Source organism: Rana temporaria, chromosome 10 (genome assembly GCF_905171775.1).
Source record: "Rana temporaria chromosome 10, aRanTem1.1, whole genome shotgun sequence".
Lineage (NCBI taxonomy): Eukaryota > Metazoa > Chordata > Amphibia > Anura > Ranidae > Rana > Rana temporaria.
The window spans coordinates 142,579,909-142,604,777 of record NC_053498.1 but is presented as its reverse complement, the minus strand read 5'-3'; the positions used below and the strand labels follow the sequence as shown (position 1 = coordinate 142,604,777).

At 45.1% G+C, this 24,869-nt stretch overlaps 1 protein-coding gene across 1 annotated transcript in view; it reads left to right on the top strand.

Moving 5' to 3' along the window:
* The first annotated feature begins 1,676 nt into the window (after window positions 1-1,676).
* Window positions 1,677-24,869, top strand: part of LOC120915716 (rho guanine nucleotide exchange factor 16-like) — a 40,626-nt gene continuing 17,433 nt past the window's right edge. Inside the window, exons 1-3 of the mRNA XM_040326455.1 lie at window positions 1,677-1,913; window positions 22,880-23,421; window positions 24,745-24,796. Coding sequence (XP_040182389.1) covers window positions 22,894-23,421; window positions 24,745-24,796 — 580 coding nt within the window. The 5' untranslated portion in view covers window positions 1,677-1,913; window positions 22,880-22,893. The remainder of the gene's footprint in view (window positions 1,914-22,879; window positions 23,422-24,744; window positions 24,797-24,869) is intronic.

Genomic DNA, 24,869 nt, shown 5'->3' with positions numbered 1-24,869 from the left:
CACATTTAAGAACTGGTACGCTGCAATATAATAAATGTTTGCTTTTCGATTTAACCGTTTGCCGACCGGCTGGCGCCGATATATGTCAGCAGAATGTCACGGCTGCGCAAAGCGACCTATACATAAGTCACTTTGAATTTCGCGCCGCCGGTGGCGCGTGTGCGCCCATGCCGCGAGCCCCGCGACCGCGATGTCCGCCGGTGTCCCGTGATTGAGTCACCGAGCAGCAGAATGTGGAGATGTCTGTGTAAACAAGGCATCTCCCTGTTCTTCCTAGTGACAGGACACTGATCTACTGCTCCCTGTCATCGGGAGCAGTGATCAGTGTCTTGTCACTGGTAGCCCATCCCCCACGCAGTTAGAATCACTCCCTAGGACACACTTAACTCCTTCCCCGCCCCCTAGTGGTTAATCCCTTTACTGACAGTGTCATTTACACAGTAATCAGTGCATTTTGCATCAGTGCATCAGTGCATAATGTGGCAGTAACAATAAAAATCGCTGATCGCCATAACTAGTAAAAAAATATTAATAAAAATGCCATAAAACTATCTCCTATTTTGTAGACGCTACAACTTTTGCGCAAACCAATCAATAAACGCTTATTGCGATTTTTTTTTTTTTACCAATAATATGTAGAAGAATACGTATCGGCCTAAACTGAGGAAAAAAATGTTTTTTTTTTACCGTATTTATCGGCATATACCGCGCACTTTTTTGCCCTGAAAATCAGGGCAAAATCGTGGGTGCGCGATATATACGCCGATACCCACTTTCCCGCGCCGAGTTTGAATACTGCGCCGGCATATACCGAGCGCAGTACACTCATGTATAGTCGGGCAGTCTCGGCTCCTTCCGCGCTCACGTCCTGGACGTACAGGACGTGAGCGCGACAGTAGCCGAGCCTGCCCGAGTGTACTGCGCTTGGTATATGCCGGCGCAGTATTCAAACTCGGCGCGGGAAATCGGGAAACGAGCGAGGAGGGCGCCGCAGAAGGACGCCAGACCCGACGAAGAGGACACCCGAAGCCGCAGACGGACGCCGGAACCCGACGAGGCCGCCGATGGACGCCGCGCAAGACACCAAAACTGTAAGTACAAAATCCTTTTTTCCACAGGAATTTCTGGCCAACTTTAGGGGTGCGCGCTATACGCGGGAGCGCGCTATACCCCGATAAATACGGTATATATTTTTGGGGGATATTTATTATATCAAAAAGTTCAAAATATTTTTTTTTTTTTTTTTTCAAAATTGTCGCTCTATTTTTTGTTTAGATCGCAAAAAATAAAAACCGCAGAGGTGATCAAATACCACCAAAATAAATCTCTATTTGTGGGGAAAAAAGGACGTAAATTTTGTTTGGTTGCCACGTCGCACGACCGCGCAATTGTTAGTTAAAGCGACGCAGCGCCGAATCGCAAAAAGTGCTCTGGTCAGGAAGGGGGGTAAATTCTTACGGGGCTGAAGCGGTTAAAGTTGGACATGTGTGAAGGGAGCCTTCGTGATCGTTTCATGCATGCTGGGAGTTGTAGTTGCCCTTTCCGCCGCAGCGAACGCTTCCCAACGCAGCAGTCGCAGTCCTAAGCAGCTTGGGAAGGGGGGGGGGAGGAACCATTCCAGTGTGATGGCAGCTCTGCAGAGAGCCCTCCCTCCCCCTTTTTCTGGGAAGTGCTGCAGCTTTTGTCCCGCACACACCTGAGTGATGTCAGCAGCTGAGTGGGGCCGACCTAGAGAGGAGAGACGTACACAGGAAATGACTGCAGGGAGGAGACACTGCACAGCCAGAGCACAGTAATGTCTTCTCCTGCAAGGACAGCTTCATTATGAAGAGCCTGAGTCCCCCCAACCCGGGTCCCTTCTAACCTTCGCCCCATCCCCCCCCACCTGGAGGATTCTGGGAACTCCCACACAGGTAAGGGCCAAACTTCCCGACAACAGCTGCAAGTAATCTCTGCACCGTCTCTGCATGTCCCCTCCCTCTATACTCCTACAATAGATCCTGCACACTAACCGATTGCTGCTGGTTGTCACCGATCTTCCCCCCCACCGCCTATTGCCACCGATCTCCCCCCCGCCGCCGCCTATTGCCACCGATCTCCCCCCCGCCGCCGCCTATTGCCACCGATCTCCCCCCGCCGCCTATTGCCACCGATCTCCCCCCGCCGCCGCCTATTGCCACCGATCTCCCCCCGCCGCCTATTGCCACGATCTCCTTCCGCCGCCGCCTATTGCCACCGATCTCCCCCCGCCGCCTATTGCCACCGATCTCCCCCCCGCCGCCTATTGCCACCGATCTCCTTCCGCCGCCTATTGCCACCGATCTCCCCCGCCGCCTATTGCCACCGATCTCCCCCGCCGCCTATTGCCACGATCTCCTTCCGCCGCCGCCTATTGCCACCGATCTCCCCCCGCCGCCTATTGCCACCGATCTCCTTCCGCCGCCTATTGCCACCGATCCCCCCCCGCCGCCTATTGCCACCGATCTCCCCCCACCGCCTATTTGTCACCGATCTCCCCCCGCCGCCTATTTGTCACCGATCTCTCCCCCCCCGCCGCCTATTGCCAGCGATCTCTCCCCCCCCCCCCCCCCCCACCGACTATTGTCACCGATCTCTCCCCCCCCCCCCCCCCAACCGACTATTGTCCTTCCTTGTTAACCATATTCACTAAATGTTCCCACCTGCTTAGATTGTAAACTTTTCTCCGGTTGGGTTGTTGTGTGTGTGTGTGTTTTTTTTTTTTTATTCCCATTTAAGTATGCAAAGCTGTCATTGCCATAGCCCCCCCCCCCCCCCCCATTATAGACTTTGTACTTCGTCACTGAACAAGTTGGCCCTATACTCCAAAAATTCCATCCACTGGAAGCTTTCTACTCTCTAGTCTCTTCCCGGGTTTGGGTGTTTGTGTTTATTCCCTATTGGTTTATAGGTATGCTCTACTTACTGTCATTGTTCAATTGTGCTCTCCTGTCACTGTAACCCCCCCCCCCCCCCCTTTATAAACATTGTACATCGCCGCAGAACATGTTGGTGTTCTATGCGGAAGTCATAGCAATATTTAAACTTGAACATTTAAACTCAGGTTGGGTTGTCATAATAATAATAATACTAATACTAATGATATTATTATGATGACAACCCAACCTGAGATGATTTTCAAGTTTAAATATTGCTATGACTTCTGCATAGAACACCAACATGTTCTGTGGCGATGTACAAAGACTATACTGAAGGACTAATAATAATATTTTTTTTTCCTTTTCCCATTTACGTATTGTCTACTGTTAATAATAATAATAATAATAATAATAATAATAATAATAATAATAATAATAATAGTAGACAATACGTAAATGGGGGAAAAGGAAAAAGTAAATAAAAAAAAAATATTATTTTTATTATTATTAGTCCTTCAGTATAGTCTTTGTACATCGCCACAGAACATGTTGGTGTTCTAAGACTATACTGAAGGAATAATAATAATAATAATAATAATAATAAATAATCATCATTATTTTTTATTTTTTCCTTTTCCCTATTTACGTATAGTCTACTACTGTTATTATTATTATTTATTATTATTAATAATAAAAATAACAGTAGACTAACTATACGTAATTGGGGAAAATAAAAAAATAAAAAAAGATGATTATTTTTTATTAATAATAATAAAAAATAATCATCATCATTTTTTTAGTTTTTTCCTTTTCACATTTACGTATAGTCTACTGTTATTAATAAAAATAATATATTTTTTTTCCTTCTCCCATTTACGTATAGTCTACTGTTAATAATAATGATAATAATAATATTATTATTAACAGTAGACTATAAGTAAATAGGAAAAAAATTTATTATTATTATTAATATATTTTTTTCCTATTTACTTATAGTCTACTGTTATTATTAGTATTATTAACAGTATACTTTACGTAAATGGGAGAAGGAAAAAAAAAATTATTATTATTTTTATTAATAACAGTAGACTATACGTAAATGTGAAAAGGAAAAACTAAAAAAAGATGATGATGATTTTTTTTTTTATTATTATTAATAAAAAATAATCATCTTTTTTTTTTATTTTTTCCTTTTACCCATTTACGTATAGTCTACTGTTATTTGTATTATTAATAATAATAACAGTAGACTATACGTAAATGGGGGGAAAAGGAAAAAATAAAAAAAGATGATGATTATTTATTATTATTATTATTATTATTATTATTATTATTATTAGTCCTTCGGTACTGTATAGTCTTTGTACATCAGCCCACAACATGTTGGTGTTCTATGCGGGAGTCATATTAAAGCGGAGGTTCACCCAAAAAAAAAAATTTTAACATGACATTCAGCCGCGTTGTCAGAATGACAATCGGCTGTTTTTTTTTTTTTTTTTCAGTGCCGTACATACCGTATTTTCACCGCCGCTTCCGGGTATGTAATCTGCGGGACTGGACGTTCCTAATTGATTGACATCCTTCCGACCGTCGCATACAGCGCGTCACGAGTTGCCGAACCAGAACATCCAGGTGTCCACTCCAAAAAAAATGCGCGGAGGTCCCCGCAAATTCAATAACCAGACCCTTTAGGTCTGGTATGGATATTAAGGGGAACCCCGCCGTCAATTTAAACAAAAAATTACGTGCAGTTCCCCCTAAATATCCATAACCAGACCCGTTATCCGAGCACGTTGACCGGCCGCAGAAAAGAGGGGGGGACAGAGTGCGCCCCCCCCCCTCTCCTGAACCGCACCAGGCCACATGCCCTCAACATGGGGAGGATATCCCCATGTTCATGGGGACAAGGGTCTCATCCCCACAACCCTTGCCCGGTGGTTGTGGGGTTGTTACCCCTACCATTTCACGAAGGAAGTGTAAATTCTTGTAAAAAAAAAAAAAAACACACACACCGTAGAATAAAGTCCTTTATTAATAAAAAAAAAAAAAAGAAAAAAAGAAAAAAACTCCAGCGGTGATAATCCACTCGTTCCCGGCTTCCTGCTCCAACGTTGTCTGTATCCAGCGACGGGTGATCTCAAGCGATGAGAAGATCCATCCATCCAGAGCGCAGCATCGCCGACCTCCTCTCACCGCTGGACACAGCCCAGCGAATGACGCGTGAAGCTGTGACATTACTTATATAGGGGAGGCAGGGCCACCCGTCACGTGACCCCGCCCCCTCTGACGTACCCTCTGCTACGTCACTGGGGAAGCCCAGGAAGAGGGAAGCCGGGGCTTCCCCAGTGACGTAGCAGAGGGTACGTCAGAGGGGGCGGGGTCACGTGACGGGTGGCCCTGCCTCCCCTATATAAGTAATGTCACAGCTTCAGCGCGTCATTCGCTGGGCTGTGTCCAGCGGTGAGAGGACGTCGGCGATGCTGCGCTCTGGATGGATGGATATTCTCATCGCTGGACCGGAGATCACCCGTCGCTGGATCTTCTCATCGCTGGAGATCACCCGCATCCGTCGCTGGATACAGACAACGTTGGAGCAGGAAGCCGGGAACGAGTGGATTATCACCGCTGGAGTTTTATTTATTTTTTATTAATAAAGGACTTTATTCAACGGTGTGTGTGTGTGTGTTTGTTTTTTTTTATTTTATTTTTTTACAAGAATTTACACTTCCTTCGTGAAATGGTAGGGGTACAGTGTACCCCATTACCATTTCACACTGGGGGGGGGGGTCAGGATCTGGGGGTCCCCTTTGTTAAAGGGGTCTTCCAGATTCTGATAAGCCGCCCGCCCGCAGACCCCCACAACCACCGGGGTTGTGGGAATGAGACCCTTGTCCACATCAACATGGGGACATCCTCCCAATGTTGAGGGCATGTGGCCTTTTCTGCAGTCAGCCAGGTCAACGTGCTCGGATAACGGGTCTGGTTATGGATATTTAGGGGGAACCGCACGTCATTTTTTTTTTAAATTGACGGCGGGGTTCCCCTTAATACCCATACCAGACCTGAAGGGTATGGTTTTTTTGAATTTGCGGGGACCTCCGCGCATTTTTTTTCTAAAAGTCCGTGTCCCATTGACTACAATGGGGTTCGGGTTCCCGAACTTTTTTTTTTTTTTTAAAGTTCGGGTTCGGACCCGAACCCGAACATCCAGGTGTCCGCTCAACTCTAGTTGTAAGTCAAAGTAAGTTGCACCATCGTTGCTGTAGGCCCCAACATAGCCGTACATCGCCACAGAACACGTGGGTGGTATATACAGAAATTCTATTCGCCGAACGTTCCCCGGAGATTGTAAACGCCACTCGGGTCAGGTTGTCGTGCTTCTTTTCCAATTTAGGTACGCTCTACTGTCTTTGTTATAGCCCCCAAAGTAGCCGTTGTACATCAAAGTAAGTTGCACCATCGTTGCTGTAGGCCCCAACATTACCGTTGTACATCGCCACAGAACACGTTGGTGCTTCCTATCCTATCCACTGAAAATGTTCATGTCTCCTGAAGTTGTAAACTCTTCATTTTGGGCTTTCTTGTCATATTTATTCTCTTTTGCATTTAAACACGCTTTTAGCCCCTAATGTAGCCGTTGTACATCGCCACAGAACAGGTTGGTGCTATATGCAGAAATCCTATTCGCCCAAAGTCCCCCTGAGATAGTAAACTCCTCCCAGATCGGGGTTGTTTTCCTTTTTTCATATTTAGGTATGCTCTAATGTCTATGAGATTCGCCATTGTACATCGCCACAGAGCATGTTGGTGTTATATGTGTAAATAACAACATCCTGACGTTCCTCACGGACCATCTGTTCCCTCTTCTGAATCCTCACATCTCGTCTTCTCCTCCCCGCTGATGGAGGAAGTTTATTCCAAAACAGCATTCCAAATCCCAAAAGTTTGTTTTTTCGTCCAACATGTAGCGCAGCCGGCGGTGGCGTAGATCCCGCCCTCGGATTACATTGGTGCAGCGGCCGGAAAAGGACCAATTAAAATTGAAGGAAAGGTCGTAAAAGAGCAAAGTCGGGACGTTTGATGTGCAGTCAGGCTCCGTCCTGATATCGCGTTGTGAAAACCGGCGTTCCTGCTTGCGATTTTTTTTTTTTTTTAAAAAGCGTGATTTACGCGCAATTTTGAGTGTTGCGCACAGAGTAGCCAATTCACTTCAATGAGCAGCCCTTTTCCGCGTTGGTCGCCCAAAAGAAGCTCCTGCTCCTTTTTTGGGGGGGGGGGGGCCAAGATTAACGCTTTTTTTTTTTTTTTTTTTTTTAAATGCACATTTTGCCACATGACAATTGCGGCAGAATCGCATCTGAGATGCCATTAAGGTGCCGTTTACTTTAAAAAAATTGAGCAGTTTGCATGCGACTTTGTTTTTGTGTCGCATAGGGCCAGCCCATTCTTACACGCCTTTGTCGTCTCCAAAAAAAATAAAAGTATCTCCTGCTCCTTTTCTGGGCGACCAGCTTTTTGGATTTAGAAAGGCGTGTTTTGCTGGGATTTGCCCTGCGACAATCGTATCGCATTTTGGGGTGCCATTAAGGCTGCGTTCACATTATGGCGTTTTTGAATCGCGGGCAGATGTGCCGCAATTCTCCTGCGATCTCAAAGTGCCGAGGTGTAAATGATTAATTGCAGAAAGCACATTTTTGAATAACGCCTAAAATCGAGGTGCGGTTCTACCGCGATCGTCGCGATTCAATCACGGCAAACCCACGTTGCCCGAAGCTGATCTCTCAAGAAAAGTGATGCGGGTTGCCGCGATTGCAGCACAATTTTTTTTTGCTACAATCGCGGCAGAACCACACTGCGATTTTTTTTTTTTCCTTTTTTTTTAAGTGTGAATGGAGCCCAAGAATAACGGCACCCAAACACGCGTCACTCAAAATCATGGCGACTTTGGCCCGCGATCGCCTAATGTGAGTGGAGGGGCCCCAGGGTCAGGCGTCTAGATAGAAAGTTTGTGTTCTCACTTTTATTGATGATCTGGAAATCTTATGCTGTGTATTTTGTTGCACTTTCGTGTTTTGTTATTTTGTTGCACTTTGTATTATATTGTTGTTGGGAAGTGCTGAGTGTTGCATTGTAAATGATTTTGCTTTGTGGTTATCTGAGCCGTACCTCCCCCATCCCCCTCCTCTGATCTGCTGTCTTTAGCCTGCAGGCATACAGTTGGATTATTACAAGTTTGGAATGTCGCAAGACCTTCTCTACAGATTGGTTGTGATCTTCTTTTGTGGTTTTGTTTTCCTTTTTTATGGGAGATTTTGACACCCGATGAGCTGCGAGTACAAGTTTTCTTCTAGTTGTGTTTGATTGCTTTTGCTTGTGTGAGGTTTTTATATATAATTTATTTTTGTATATATTCTATGTTATATTTTTATATAATATAATTATGTATTATACTTTATTTTATTTTTTTATATTCTATTAGAATTTTTTATTATTATTATTAAAATATATATATATATATATATATATATATATATATATATATATATATATATATATATATATATATATATATATATATATATATATATATATATATATATATACACACACACACATAATAAAAAAAAAAATTGGCGCTATAAAAACAATATTTTTTTATTTTTGGCTATAAAACATACCCAGTATATATTTTTTCTTCATTTTATTTTAAAATCTAAAATTTCTTCATCAGTTTTTTGCCGATATGTATTTTTCTACATACAATAAATAAAAAAAAAAAATAATCCCAATAAGCGTATATTGAGAGAGACATATAATATATCTCGGGGTATTGGGCGCACCCCCAACCTAGAAGGGAAATTTTAGAAAAAAAAATTAAATACTTGCAGTTTGAATGCCCCTCGTCGGTGTCTTGCCCGGCGGTCTTCTCCGGTCCGGCGTCCGTCTGCGGCCTCGGTGGTGTCCTCCCGCGCTGTCTCTCAGTCGAATCCCCACTCTGTGTTTGAACGCCGCCGCCGACCTATACCGAGCGCAGTACACTCGGCTTCTCACGCGTAAAGGCTAGGAGGCGTCACAGAGTGTGACCGCGAGTGAAGCCGAGCCTGGCCGAATGTACCCGAGTGTACTGCGCTCGGTATACGTCGGCGGCGCAGTTCAAACTCAGCGCGGGTATCGGCGTATATCGCGCACCCACGAATTTGCCCTGATTTTAAGGGCAAAAAAGTGCACGGTATACGCCGATAAATACGGGTACATACATTTATATATTATGCAAGATAAATATTTGTATCTATTTTTTCATTGTACTGGGGTCTAGTGCATTTTTGATGCGTTTTTTTTTTTTTTTTTTTTTTTTTTTACCACGTTCCAGTGTAGAAAAAAAATGCTTTTCCTTATTTTTGTCAATGAGCACAGCAGGGGGAGGGTGGGAGCCCCTCATAATGGGGGAGATTCACAAAGAGATACGACGGCATATCTCCTGATACGCCGTCGTATCTCTGATCTCTGAGATTCATAAGAATCAGTTACGCATAGATCTCCCTTAGATCCGACAGGTGTAAGTGACTTACACCGTCGGATCTTAGGCTGCAATCTCCCGCCGTCCGCTAGGTGGCGCTTCCATTTGTATACGCGACGAATATGCAAATGAGGAGATACGCCGATTCAGAAACGAACGCCCGCCCGTCGCTTTTTTTTTTTTTACGCCGTTTGCGTTCGGCTTTTTCCGGCGGAAAGTTACCGCAGGGGTAAGTGCGGCGTATCCCATGTTACGTATGGCCGTCGTTCCCGCGCCGAGTTTTGAATTTTTTACGTCGATTGCTTAAGTCGTTCGCGAATACGGCCGGACGTAATTTACGTTAAAGTCGAAACCAATGACGTCCTAGCGACGTCATTCGGAGCATGTGCACTGGGAAAAATCGCGGCCGGCGCAGTACGATCGGCGCGGGGACGCGCCTGATTTAAATAATACACTCCCCCTAGCCGTGGAATTTGAATTCCGCCGGGGGAGTTACGATCCGCCGGCGCAAGTTTGGAGGTAAGTGCTTTATGAATACTGCACTAGCCTCTCAAATTTGCGCCGGCGGATCGGAAATCGGATAGATTACGCGGATCTAAGGCTGCATTCACACCTGAGCGACAAAACGCCCGACGCCGGACGCTTCTGCCGCTAGAGGGGAGAATTCCCATTGCTGTCTATGGAGATGGTTCACATCTCATAGACGCCGAACGCCTGTCGCCTGAAAAAAAGTCCCTGACCCTTTTTTTCAGGCGACAGTGGCGTTTTCCCATTGACAGCAATGGGAAGACTTTTAAAAAAAAAAAAAAAAAAAATTGAAAGTTTCACACCCGCGGCAAAATACGCCGCTACCGCCGAACGCGGCTGTCGCTCAGGTGTGAATGGGGTCTAAAGACCCGCTAATCTATCTGAATCTGCCCCAATGAGCGCCTAATCAGAAGATGTCCATTACCAAAAGCCCAGTTTGTCCTGAAAAAGCGCGGTATAATCCACCTGGACGCACAAAGTGGTTGTGGTGATCTGTACGGTTTTACTAACGCACGTCAAAGTTGAACAATTCTGCTGTAGGCATTATAGATTTGTTTTACTCTTAGGCGCGAAGGATTTTTTTTTTTTTTTTGTCATCACTTTTTCTCCGATGTTGGAAGTTTCTGTGATCAGAACCTTCTATGGAGTCCCCACTCCCCGGCAGACGATAAGCCCCGGGGAGCTCCGATCTGCTTTTGTTTAGGAGTAAAAAAAAAAAAAGCAAACAAAACGCCCTGTCGCTGCGATCGGACAATAAAGTTTGCACAGCGAGGGCGTCTCCGTACTCCGGGGGATCTACACTGTAATCTGAAATCCGGGTGTGAGCTCCCGACTCGCCTCCCCTGCAGCAGGAAGAGCTTTGTATGTACGGGGAGATCGGGACGGCTGGACGTAGACAATCGGGTCTGCCTGTGTGAGAAGCCACAGATGGAAGCTGTCGTGCTCAGCTGACGTCTGGAGCAGGGAAACCGAACCTGTCCAGCTTTGCCTCGAGTTCTGACAACGGTATGTCATTCAGGGGGGGTGGGTTCAGCTTCCATCTGAGGCTTCTCACCCAGGTATTTTTTATTTGTGAAAGCTAGTTGTAGATCTCGTTGAACGATCTCGTATGGGTGGTGATATCTGCAGACTCGGCTTTATCTGTGAATTCTGCAGTCACACGAGTGCCCCTGTCGAGGGTTCGGAGCAGAGAGGGTCCAGATGGGTGCAGTTCTGGTTTATCTGCAGGAACGGGAGAGATTGGACAAGATTTGGTAACCTCAGATCTAGACTAGAAAGGGTAAAGGCTGACCATACACTATACAATCTGATTGTACAATCTCCTTTTAAGGCTGACCATACACTACAATCGCCTTTAAGGCTGACCATACACTACAATCGCCTTTAAGGCTGACCATACACTACAATCGCCTTTAAGGCTGACCATACACTACAATCGCCTTTAAGGCTGACCATACACTATGGGCTAGATTCAGAAAGAATTTACGTTGGCGTATCTATTGATACGCCGGCGCAGCTTTGAATTTACGCGGCGTATCTTCTTTCTGTATTCGGAAAGCAAGATGCGCCGAAATTAGGCTAAGATCCGACTGGCGTAAGTCTCTGACGCCGTCGTATCTTAGTTGCATATTTACGCTGGCCGCTAGGTGGAGCTTCCGTCGATTTACGCAAGGAATATGCTAATTGGGTAGATACGCCGATTCAGAAAACGTACGTCCGCCCGGCGCTTTTTTTTTTTTTTTTTTACGCCGTTTACGTAAGGCTTTTTCCGGAGTAAAGTTACCCCTGCTATATGAGGCGTATCCTATGTTAAGTATGGACGTCGGGCCAGCGTCTAATTTTCCGTCTATTACGTAAGTCGTTCGCGAATAGGGCTGTACGTAAGTTACGTTCACGTCTAAAGCATTGACGATTTGCGGCGTCATTTCGAGCATGCGCACTGGGATTCTTTCGCGGACGGCGCATGCGCCGTTCGTAAAAAAACGTCAATTACGCGGGGTCACAAATTTAAATAAAACACGCCCACATCATCCACATTTGAATTAGGCGGGCTTACGCCGGACCACATACGCTAGGCCGCCGTAACTTAGGGCGCAAGTTCTTTATGAATACGGAACTTGCGCCCTAAGTTACGGCGGCGTAACGGATCTGAGATACGTTACGCCCGCAGAACATTACGCCGGGCTATCGGAATCTAGCCCCTATATATACAATCTGTTTTAGATCTAAAACTATAGAGTAGGAGGACAAACCTGCCCAACCCATTCAGTTTGTATCCAATCGGGCAGCTCGGGTTCTTGCACTACTTTTTTGTTTGCTAGTAGAGCTAAAGGAGAACGTACAATCCGATTGTCTGTCCAGTGTATGGTCCACTTTACAGCTTGCCCATACATCATGCGATCTGATTGTTTGATCCCCTTTTTTAAGGTCACCGTGTGTATTACAATCCTGATTTAAACAATTTCCTTTAGCTCTATCCAACAACTCTGTAGTGCAAATTCCTGCCGATTGGCCGCTAACTGATTGGTTAGATTAGGTGCTCAGATTACCTAGAGTCGCCATACAATCTGGTTGTACAATCGATTTTTAGATCTGCAATAAACTTTGTAGTATAAGCGCCAGTCGATTTCAATACAAATTGGTCGTAATGGTTAGGAATTGTCCTCGTATTGCATATCTAAATTGTCTTGTACAGTCAGATTGTAACGTGTGTGTGTGGTTAGTGTAAAGGAGAATGCACAATCAGGTTGTATAGTCAGCTGTAAGGCGGTCATACACTATACAAGTGACACCACTGGCCTGAGTTATCGTGCTGCCAAAGTCTTCTCTTCTGTTTACTTCTTGGAGGGGTCCTTCTTCAGCTGCCCATGTCTCTGCCTGTGTGATGTAGACACTTCCTATTGGGTGGCTTCTCCTCTGTTTTACTTCCTGAACGGGTCCTTCTTCAGGTGTCTGTGTGGTAATTCCTGTGCGATGCTGACATCACATTCCTATTTTATGGTTGCTGCCAGAGTCTTCTTTTCTGTTTACTTCCTGGAGGGGTCCTTCTTCAGGTGTCCACGTCACTGCCTATGGGATGTAAACATTTCTCATTGGATGGCCACCACTGGAGTCTTCTTTTTACTTCCTGAGGGGGTTCTTCTTCAGGTGTCCATGTCTCGGCCTGTGTGATGTAGACACTTCCTATTGGATGGCCTCTACTGGAGTCTTCTCTTCTGTTTACTTTCTGGAGGGGTCCTTCTTCAGGTGTTCGCACCACTGCCTATGTGATGCTGACAATTCCTATTGGATGGCTGCTGACAGAGTCTTTTCTTCTGTTTACTTCTTGGAGGGGGTTCCCCTTCAGTTGTCCATGTCACTGCCTATGAGATGTAAACACTTCTCATTGGAGGGCCACCATTGGAGTCTTCTTTTTACTTCCTAAAGGGGTCCTTCTTCAGGTGTCCATGTCTCTGCCTGTGTGATGTAGACACTTCCTATTGGGTGGCTTTTCCTCTGTTTTACTTCCTGGACGGGTCCTTCTTCAGGTGTCTGTGGTAATTCCTGTGCGATGCTGACATCACATTCCTATTTGATGGCTGCTGCCAGAGTCTTCTTTTCTGTTTACTTCTTGGAAGGGGTCCTTCTTCAGGTGTCCGAGTCACCGCCTATAGGATGTAAATACTTCTCATTGGATGGCCACCGCTGGAATCTTCTTTTTACTTCCTGGATGGGGCCTTCTTCAGGTAACCATGTCTCTGCCTGTGTGATGTGGACACTTCCTATTGGATGGCTGCTGCCACAGTCTTCGCATTTGTTTACTTCCTGGAGGGGTCCTTCTTCAGGCATTTACGCCACTGCCTGTGTGATGCAGGCACTTTCTATTTGATGGCCACCACCAGAGTCTTCTCCTCTTCTTCTGCTTCTTCATGGAGGGGCCCTTCTTTAGGTACAAACAAGTGACCAACCAAATTGACCTGTCTAATAATATGCATTAAGAATAGGGGTTTAGGCCAGGGCCATCTTAATAGCATCGTGGTCCTCTGGGCAAAGTAATGCTCTGGGGCCCCTACAAAGGAGACGGTGCAGGTAAACCGATGGACACTGCCTATTGGATACAAACCACTGGAGTCTTTTCTCTTTTTCATGGAGGGGTCCTTCTTTAGGTTTTCACATCCCTGCCTGTGATTTCTCTTCTGTTTACTTCCTGGAGGGGGTCCTTCTTCAGGTGACCATGGCATTGCCTGTGTGATGTGGACACTAACTTTTGGATGGCCAGCAGTGGGGTGCTCTCAGGAGAGAGAAGAGGACAAGGTCATCAGGGAGATGGCAGGAGACTGGCGGGGCACCATTGCAGCGCTGGATCAGCAGGGCCCCCGCACTGGAAGTAAGGGACTTGGACTAGAGCTGCCACCTGTACGGGATTTACCCGGACAGTTTGGGTTTGGAAACGTACATCCGGGTTTCAGACTGCCTGAAACCCGGACACATTATTCAGACCTGTCTATGGCTTCCCAGCAGGGTTACTGGCTACAGTTGTCTAAGCTGAGTGTGTCTGTCACACTTTGTCATGCTGCCCAAAGCCAACATTAACAAACCCCCCCCCCCCCCCCCCCCCCCCCCCCCCCAACACACACACACACACACACACACACACACACACTGGAGAAGAGAAAGGGCTCGGGTCTGCACCTCTCCCCTCTACCCCTCTGTGTGCCCACACTCCAATCCCCGGTGCTGTGCCTCAGAAAAGGAAAGTGCTGACTGCCAGTGAGCTCACCATCCATCCCTGTCTGTGACTAAAGCCCCCTCCCCTCTCTCTCCTGTCTCTGAGTGAGTACACTAAGGAAAATCAGGGTTCTCAGAGCACCCCTTACATCAGAGTTCCCCTTTACACCAGAGGCCACTGTGTTCCCCTTACATCAGAGTCCTCTCCATACAGAGTTCTCAGTGTTCCCCCTTAGATCAGGGATCCCAGAGTATCCCTTATGTCAGAGTCCCCAGAGTTCTCCCTCACATGAGAGTCTGCAGAGTCCCCCCCCCCCTTTTATAGTGAAAGGGAACTCTGTGGACTGTAAAGGGGAACTCTTGTGATTAGAAATGTTATTTAATGGCAACATCTATGTATAATTTATCTATGCATATTATTTAAAAAATGTTAGGGTTTGACATGAAGGAAAGGTGGCAACCCTACCTCGACGGGGGTCTTAGGTGGGTATATCTGCCTTCATCGGGTACGGGGGGGGATAGTGAAAAATGTGTTTTTGGTCAGGGTGGGGCTTTAAAATTAGCCTCCTTTATGGCATGTAAAATGCAGACACCGTGTGATGTGTTGCATTACAAATTGTGTGACATATCCAATTTTCAGGACGAATTATTATTTTCAATGGGCGGCCTTAACACAACGCATGTCGTAACACGCTGCGCAAATGTACAGTCAATGGGCCCAATTCCACTTTTTAATGACATTTTTGTTTTGGAATGCATTTAGCAAATTGTAAAGGGTTTGATCGCCCTTTTAAAAAATAAAAGGTAAACTAACGCTTGGGGGGGGGGGGGGTTCTGTACTGGGGTTCAGTGCATTTTTCATGCATTCCAGTGTGGAGTTGGCTGCACTAGTGTGAAAACTATGCCTATTGATAACCATATAACCTACTTTTTCATGCGGTTTTGATACAGAAAAAAAATGCACTGGACTGCATGTGGTCTAACCCCTTCCAAACAGGGCATTTTCACCCCCTTCCTGCCCAGACCAATTTTTAGTTTTCAGCGCTGTTGCACTTTGAATGACAATTGCGTGGTCATGCAACACTGTACCCAAACTAAATCTTTGTTTTTTTTCCCCCACAAATAGAGATTTATTTTGGTGGTATTTGATCATCTCTGCAGTTTTTTTATTTTTTGCGCTATAAACAAAAGTAGAGCGACAATTTAAAAAAAAAAAACACTTTTTTATTTAATAAATATCACAATTTAAAAAAAAAAAATAATAATTTTCCTCAGTTTAGGCCGATACGTATTCTTCTACATATTTTTGGTAAAAAAAACACAATAATTGTATATTGATTGGTTTGCGCAAAAGTTATAGCGTCTACAAAATAGGTGATAGATTTATGGCATTTTTATTTTATTCATTTTTTTTACTAGATTTGCGTTTTTTTTTGTTTTTTTTCTGTGACCGTGACATTGCAGTGAACACATCGGACACTTTTGACACGTTTTTGGGACCATTCACATTTATACAGCGATTAATGCTATAAATATGCATTGTAAATGTGACTGGCAGGAAAGGGGTTAAACACTAGGGGGCGCTGAAGGTGTTCCCTAAGGTGTGTTCTAACTGTAGAAGGGAGGGGACTCTCAAGGGGAGGAGACCGATGTGTGTTCCTCTGTACTGGGAACACACATTGGTCTCCTCACCGCTGACAGGAGGTGGATCTGTGTGTTTACACACACAGATCCACACTCCTGCCGTGATCACCGACAATCGCGGGCACACGGCGGCAATCGCGGCCGCCGGGCAACCGCACCGGGTCACGAGCGCTGCCGCGCGCCCTAGATCGTAGGGAATACAGGACATCATATGACGTCCACCCGGATCGGCGAGGGGTTCCTGCCGCCGTCATTTCACAATGACGCGGTATGGAAGTGGTTAAACTGGCTTTGAATTCGCAGCTTCACATGGATTGGAAGGTCATTTGATTTGCTTTTAAGGGCCAGTTCACACCAGATGCAGTTCCGTTTTTTTTTTTCTGCACCAATACGGTCAGTTCCGGTCAGTTTCTGCACCAAAAACTGACTGCATGGTGTGAACTAGAGCCATGGAAAAAACTGTGCATACATTTTTAGTGCAGAAAAAATGCGCACGGAACTGCGTCTGGTGTGAACTGGCCCTAAATCAGAATAAATGACTGACTGTTCACAGTCATCCCTTTTTTTAACCACTTCCGGACCACCGCATGTAGATATACGTCGGCAGAATGGCACGGACAGGCACATTGGCGTACCCGTACGTCCCTGCCTAGACGGGGGTCCGATCGGGACCCCCCCCGGTACATGCGGCGGTTCCCGTGGCTGTCCGAGCGATCCGGGACGAGGGCGCGGCTATTCGTTTCTAGCCGCTCCCTCGCGATCGCTCCCCGGAGCTGAAGAACGGGGAGAGCCGTATGTAAACATGGCTTTCCCGTGCTTCACTGTGGCGGCGCATCGATCGAGTGATCCCTTTTATAGGGAGACTTGATCGATGACGTCAGACCTACAGCCACACCCCCCTACAGTTGTAAACACACACTAGGTGAACCCTAACTCCTACAGCGCCCCCTGTGGTTAACTCCCAAACTGCAACTGTCATTTTCACAATAAACAATGCAATTTAAATGCATTTTTTGCTGTGAAAATTACAATGGTCCCAAAAATGTGTCAATATTGTCCGAAGTGTCCGCCATAATGTCGCAGTCATGAAAAAAATCGCTGATCGCCGCAATTAGTATTAAAAAAAAAAATAATAATAAAACTATCCCCTATTTTGTAAATGCTATAAATTTTGCGCAAACCAATCGATAAACGCTTATTGTGATTTTTTTTTTTTTTTTTTTTTTTTTTTACCAAAAATAGGTAGAAGAATACGTATCGGCCTAAACTGAGGGGGAAAAAAAAAATTTATATATGTTTTTGGGGGATATTTATTATAGCAAAAAGTAAAAAATATTGCAAAGGGATGCCAATTTTGTTTGGGAGCCACGTCGCACGACCGCGCAATTGTCTGTTAAAGCGACGCAGTGCCGAATTGTAAAAACCCCTTGGGTCATTTAGCAGCATATTGGTCCGGTCCTTAAGTGGTTAAATGCCTGGCTTGGAAGGTGAGATTGGGACACGCTGCCCCCCCCCCCCCCCTTAATCTCATTCTGTCTAATCAGTACATGAAGAGTGAGTGGGAGTTCCAGATATGGGAATTCCCGGGATATAAGATCTATCGCTTCACTTTCACTTTTGGCCATCCATGTCATAGAGGAGTGTGAGGAGCGATCTGCTGAAATAGCACCGTCATCAGGAGTTCACATGACACTAAACGCTAAAAATATATTCCATTATAAATGTATAACTCAGAAAACTCCCGTCTATTACTCTCAGCCTCCTCCAAATCTCCACATTCCTTTTCTTCTTCTTTTTTTATTTTTTTTATTTCCAGCTGTGATGTGACTTGCTGTTAAAAGGTGGCTCCATGATCCCCCCCGTATGTAAGAAGGTCGTCACCTTCTCTTGCTCGCTCCTGAGACTATAGGATGTGTGGTGTGTACAGGTTGACTAACCTGTACTGCTCCTTCCCCACAGAAGTGAGGGGGAAAATGTGACATTTGGGAGCTCACAGAGGATGTTACAAGGAGGCAGAAAAAGAGTAAGAAACAAATATAAAGTGGAACTATAGGCAAAACTCCTACCTTCTGGGGTTATAACGGTTATAACCATACCTCTTAACTTTTCAAATGTCCACTGCAGGACATTCATGTTGTTGAGCGGGGGGGAAGGGGGGGGCTGACAGTTGTTGAGTGGGGGGGGGAGGCTACCGAGAGATGGCGACCATCAGACAATAGAGTAGGTAAGCGGGAGGGCGGCTCCCACCGACTGTCGGTGACATCTTGCCTTCTCCTCCCATGCTGCCTCCACTTCCTATCGCGGGACTGCGGGAAGAGATTGTCTATGCAGGAAAGTCCCACAGAATCCGTGCCGATTGGGAGGTATGGTTATAACCTCTGTCGGATATATATATATTCACCATCTGTGTCCCATTGGGGTGATTTCCCTTCACTTCCTGTTCCATAGCCAAACAGGAAGTGGGAGGAAATCCCTGAAAATTAGGGGAATTCCTTGGGGACCCCCCAGGTCACTAGAACTAGTGTCCTCATTCGAAGATTTCTCCTCTATTACTTTTTCTGGGAATAACCCAACATCTTGATGAAGGTCATCTGCTGAGCTGAGAACTGTAGTGGGGACTTTTAAAGGCAAATATAATCACAGGTAGTGTTACTCACTGTGTCTCCGACTTTGTGGTTTTCTCGTAGCAGTGACACCTATGCTGAAATTGGCAGATTGGGTCTCCTCCAGCCCCTCCTACTTCACATTCCTCACCAGTCAGCTGACCTCTAGTCTCTGCCTCCCAGCTATGCTGTGAATGGACGGCCTTAAAGAGGCAGAGTGGGCGCAGGTTTCGGGAACAGCCCAGGTTTTGGGGGACCCCTGGCAAATCCTCATTTGACCCCCAAGGGGGTCCCGACCCCAGGTTGAGAACCACTGCTCTAGGGCAGTGATGGCGAACCTTGGCACCCCAGATGTTTTAGAACTACATTTCCCATGAGGCTCATGCAGTGTAGTGGAGCATCATGGGAAATGTAGTTCCAAAACATCTGGGGTGCCGAGGTTCACCATCACTGCTCTAGGGTCTCTGCCCAAATATATATATATATATATATATATATATATATATATATATATATATATATATATATATATATATATATATATATATATATATATTTTGGGGGTTCTAAGTAATTTTCTAGGAAACAATATGGATTTTAACTTTTAGCAACAAATGTCAGAAATGGGCCTAGGCATGACATGGCACATCATGTGATTTCAGCCGCCTCCCTCTAGACTGCATATCCTGCATAGTGATCCCGTCTGTACATGTGTTGTAACACGTTATCAGATTTCTATGAAGTGTTTCTATCATCACGTCTCACCTTTAGCCGTCTTCTATTTATAATAAATTGATGCTGTAGAATTTCCTCTAGAAATGGAACTTGTGATCACTTTCATTTCCCGAGTGATGCACAATTCCAAAGTGAATTTCTACCTATGGGTTTAATATTACCGCCCCCCAATCCTAGCCATGTGTTATTATCCTCGGGGGACGGTCTCGTGCCTCTAAAGGTGCCTGCAGACCTCTGGGGCTGAAGTTTCTTAACCACTTGATCTCCAGAAGATTTAACCCCCCCCCCCCCCCCCCCTTTCATGACCAGGTCATTTTTTTGCGTTGCACTGCATTGCTTTAGCTGACAATTGTGCCGTTGTTCCCAAATTCATGTAATTTTGTTTCTCACAAATGGAGCTTTTTCTTTTGGTGGTATTCGATCACCTCTGCGGTTTTTTTTTTTTATTTCTTTTTTTGCGCTATAAACAAAGGCTGACAATTTTCAAATTTTATATATAATAAAATATATATATATATATATATATATAATATATATATATATATATTATAAAAAATTCTGCTGTAAAAAACATTAAATGTAAAAAATAAAAAAAAATAATCAAATGTAGGCCAATTTGTATTCTGCTACATGTTTTTGGATAAAAAAATAAAATAAAAAATCCCAATCCCAAGTGTATATAGATATTTTTATTTATTTTTTTTAACCAAAAACATGTAGCAGAATACATATTGGCCTACATTTAATTAATTTATTTTTTATTTTTTTTACATTTAATGTTTTACAGCAGAATTTACAGCAGAATTTTTATATAATAAATAAATATATATATATTATAAAAGAATTCTGCTGTAAAACATTAAATGTAAAAAAAAAAAAATAATTAAATGTAGGCCAATATGTAATTTATTTTTTTCACATTTAATGTTTTACAGCAGAATTTTTATATATATATATATATATATATATATATATATATATATATATTCTGCTGTGAAACATTAAATGTAAAAAAAATAAAAAAAATTAATTAGATTTATGCCAATATGTATTCTGCTACATGTTTTTGGTTAAAAAAAAAAAAAAAATCCCAATAAGTGTATATAGATTGGTTTGTGCAAAGGTTATCGTGTCTACAAACTATGGGATGTTTTTTTCATTTATTTTTATTCTATTTTATTTTTACTAATGGCATATGTTTTTAATGTTATTTATATATTATTATTATTTTACTAGTAATTGCGGCAATGAGCGACTTTTATAGTGATATTGCTGCAGACATTCTGGAGCTTCTTGTTGACCAGTGACACTTATACTAAAAAAACGGGCACTGTCGCTGTACTAATTAATGACACTGGGATGGGAAGGGGTTAATATCAGGGGCGATCAAAGGGTTAGGTGTGTGCCTAGCCAGTGTTTTATGTGTACTATGGGCGAGGGGCTTTTATTAAAGGGAAGGCATGGATCCTTGTCCCCCGCTTTGCAGGAACACAGGATCCATGCCTTCCCTCCTGACAGAGCGGCGATCTGCCTTGTTTACATGACCGTTCTGCCTCTCTGCCAAATGATCGGCGGGTGCTAGCGGACATTGGGTACCCGCTGGTCGTCTTTCGCTGTGTGTAATCGCACTGAAAGCAAGCCACCGGTCAGCACCGGAAGAGTCGGGTTACGTGTGTGTGTGTGTGTGTGTGTGTATATATATACGTAATCTGGCGCTCAGGTGCCACCCTGTAATAGTAAAACTTCTATAGGACGGACCTGAAGCGGTTATTGCGCTCAAGTCACAAAATTCACATCTTCACTCCCACATTGTATTACCGTATTTATTGGGGTATAGCGCGCTCCCGCGTATAGCGCGCACCCCTAAAGTTGCCCCGAAATTCCTGTGGAAAAAAGATTTTTGTACTTAAAGTTTTGGTGTCTTGCACGGCGTCCATTGGCGGCCTCGTCGGGTCCGGCGCCCGTCTGCGGCGTCCTCCCCGCTCGTTTCCCGCACCGAGTTTGAATACTGCGCCGGCATATACTGAGCGCAGTACACTCGTGTATAGTCGGGCAGGCTCGGCTACTCTCGCGCTGACGTCCTGTTCGTCCAGGATGTCAGCGCGAGAGGAGCCGAGACTGCCCGACTATACACAAGTGTACTGCGCTCGGTATATTCCGGCGCAGTATTCAAACTCGGCGCGGGAAAGCGAGTATCGGCGTATATTGCGCACCCACGATTTTGCCCTGATTTTCAGGGCAAAAAAGTGCGCAGTATACGCCGATAAATACGATACTATGATTCCCAGCCGCCTCCTATTATTCTGGACCATCTTGAAGTCTATAAACGTACTTTGTGACGATCCCCCACACTTTTACTTTCTTGAATCTACTCGCAATGCCCTGTGAGTAAGGCACCGCTTTGTCACACATTGCACAGAGCCTGCCTTTTTAAAAGGGAGGGGTTTCAGGAGGCGAGGTCGGTACAGGAACCGCCACTTGCAGGCAGCAAGGTACCATGGGATATGTAGTCCTTAGAAATGGAGGGGAAGCTGCAAAGCATACAGGGAATCCAGGAAGAGACGGCCAGTAAGGATGGGCTCCGGCGTGTTAGCAAAGCCCACGTGCTGAGCCTGACAGGAAGCCGGCACTGCGCTAATCGCGGCTCCTCTGTAACTCAAAACCTGCAACCTATAGAATTGTTTAAAACGTCGCCTATGGAGATTTTAAAGGGAAAAAGTTTGTCGCCATTCCACGAGCGGACGCAATTTTGAAGCGTGACATGTTGGGTATCAATTTACTCGGCGTAACATTATCTTTCACAATATAAAAAAAAATTGGGCTAACTTCACTGTTTTTTTTATTTTTACGGTGTGACAGAAAGTATTGCAACGACCGCCATTTTATTCTCTAGGGTGTTAGAATAAAAACATATATATAATATTTGGGGGTTCTAATTAGAGGGAAGGAGATGGCAGTGAAAAACACATTAGAACAGCTGTTTTGCTACTTGTAATGCCAACGGCCGCCACAAGATGGCGCCAGATCACAGAAGGAAGCTTAGGCCCGCGCCGGCCAGGTAATTGAGGCTGCGGCTTTGCGGCCTTCTGCAGGCCTAAGCTTCCCCAGGCGCCAGGTCACAATTTGTTGTCGCAATTGCGACCGGGCGCCTGGATTTTGTCGAGCCCTGTTGTATGGTAATATAATTTGTCTATTCGTATTATTAATAGAAGTATTTTTAATTTTCATTTACATTTTTGTTTTTCTAGAACCCGCCTGCACCATGTCTCACAGATATTCTGACCCATCTGTGGGTGACAGATCTTACCTCGTGTATGAAAAAAATGCCACCTCTACAGCCAACAACTCCATACCACGAAAAACGCTGAAGCCCGTGGATAATGCCTCGTATGTACCAGACGGCGGGGCCCCTACCCCGGTGGAGGCCCACCGAGTCATCCTGAGCACGGAGAGCCCGGCCGCCCACAAGCTGGGGACCCAGCAAATGATTCCAAAAAGTTTGGCCATCGCCACGAAGACCAAGGCCACTCGGCACCACACCATCGCATCGTCCACGATCAGCAAGGAGTTCGTACAGCAGGAGCAGAGGAAGCTCTCCGCCCGCGAGGCTTCTGTGGAGGATGATATAAATGTGGGCGGGTTAAAAAGGAATCTAAGGAATCAATCTTACAGGGTAGCTATGAGGGGTTTTAAAGATGAAGAGTACCAGCCCATAAAGCCAATGTCGACCCTGAAGCCGGTGACGGAGAATCCAAACGCTCCGCCCCCGAGGAGTCCTGGAAGATCTAAGGTTTGCCTAAATTTTCATTCGTATTCCACGCTCCCTTTCTTTTTTATTTCCTGTGTTGCATCATGACATGGCTGCCTTGACTCCATGTACACTATGACCCGGATTCACGTAGAAGCGCGTATCTTTGTGCGGGAGTAACGTATCCTATTTACGTTACGCCTCCGCAACTTTGACAGGCAAGTGCCGTATTCTCAAACCAAAGTTGCGGCGGCGTAGCGTAAATAGGCCGACGTAAGCCCGCCTAATTCAAATGTGGTAGATGTGGGCGTGTGTTATGTAAATTTAATGTGACCCCCACGTAAATGACGCTTTTTACGAACGGCGCATGCGCCGTCCGTGAAAGTATCCCAGTGCGCATGCTCCAAATTTACCTGCAAGTAGCCAATGCTTTCGACGTGAACGACGCCCAGCCCTATTCGCGAACGACTTACGCAAACGACGTAAAATTTTCAAAATTCGACGCGGGAACGACGTCCATACTTTAACTTTGGTACGCTGCATCTACGCCTCATATAGCAGGGGTAACTTTACACCGGGAAAAGCCTAACGTAAACGGCGTAAACGTACTGCGTCGGCCGGGCGTACGTTCGTGAATTCGCATATCTAGCTGATTTACATATTTGTAGGCGTAAATTGGCGTACACGCCCCTAGCGGCCAGCGTAAATATGCAGTTAAGATACAACGGCGTAAGAGACTTACGCCGGTCGGATCTAATACAAATCTATGCGTAACTGTTTCTAAGAATCAGGCGCATAGATACAACGGCTCGGACTCAGAGTTACACCGGCGTATCTGGAGATACGCCGGCGTAACTCGTACGAGAATCCGGGCCTATATTTCCAAAAGTATTGGGACACCTCCTTTTACACACCCATGAACTTTTAATGGCGTCCCAGTCTTGAGTTGCTTTCACACTGAGGCGCTTTTGAGCTAAAAATGGCGCCTGCAAAGTGCCCTGAAAGAGCCGCTCCTTTCTCTCCAATGTGAAAGCCTGAGGGTTTTCACACTGGGGCGGTGCGCTGGCAGGGCGGTAAAAAAAAAGTCCTGCCAGCCGCATCTTTGAGGCGCTGTAGGAGTGGTGAATGCCCGGCTCCTACAGCGCCCATGCCGATTGAAATCAATGGGTTGAATACTGCTTTAAGACCCGGGTAAAGGGAAGTGGCGGGCGGAGAGGAAGGGGTTAACTGATGTTTTTGAAGCTGCTTTGTCCGTATCTCTCCTTCGCATAACCGTTTTTATTTATCGTTTTTATATATTTTTTAAATAATATTTTTTTTTTTTTTTTTTTTTATAATAATTTTTTTTTTGTTTTTGCTTTCCAGAAAACATTCGGAAAGAAAAAAATGCAGCGCCACGCGGGTTCCTTTAAAGACGGTAAGTGTGCGAGTCGCTATTTATTGGAGGGGGGAAGGGGGAGGGGGAGAATCTCCTAAATCCAGCCAATAAA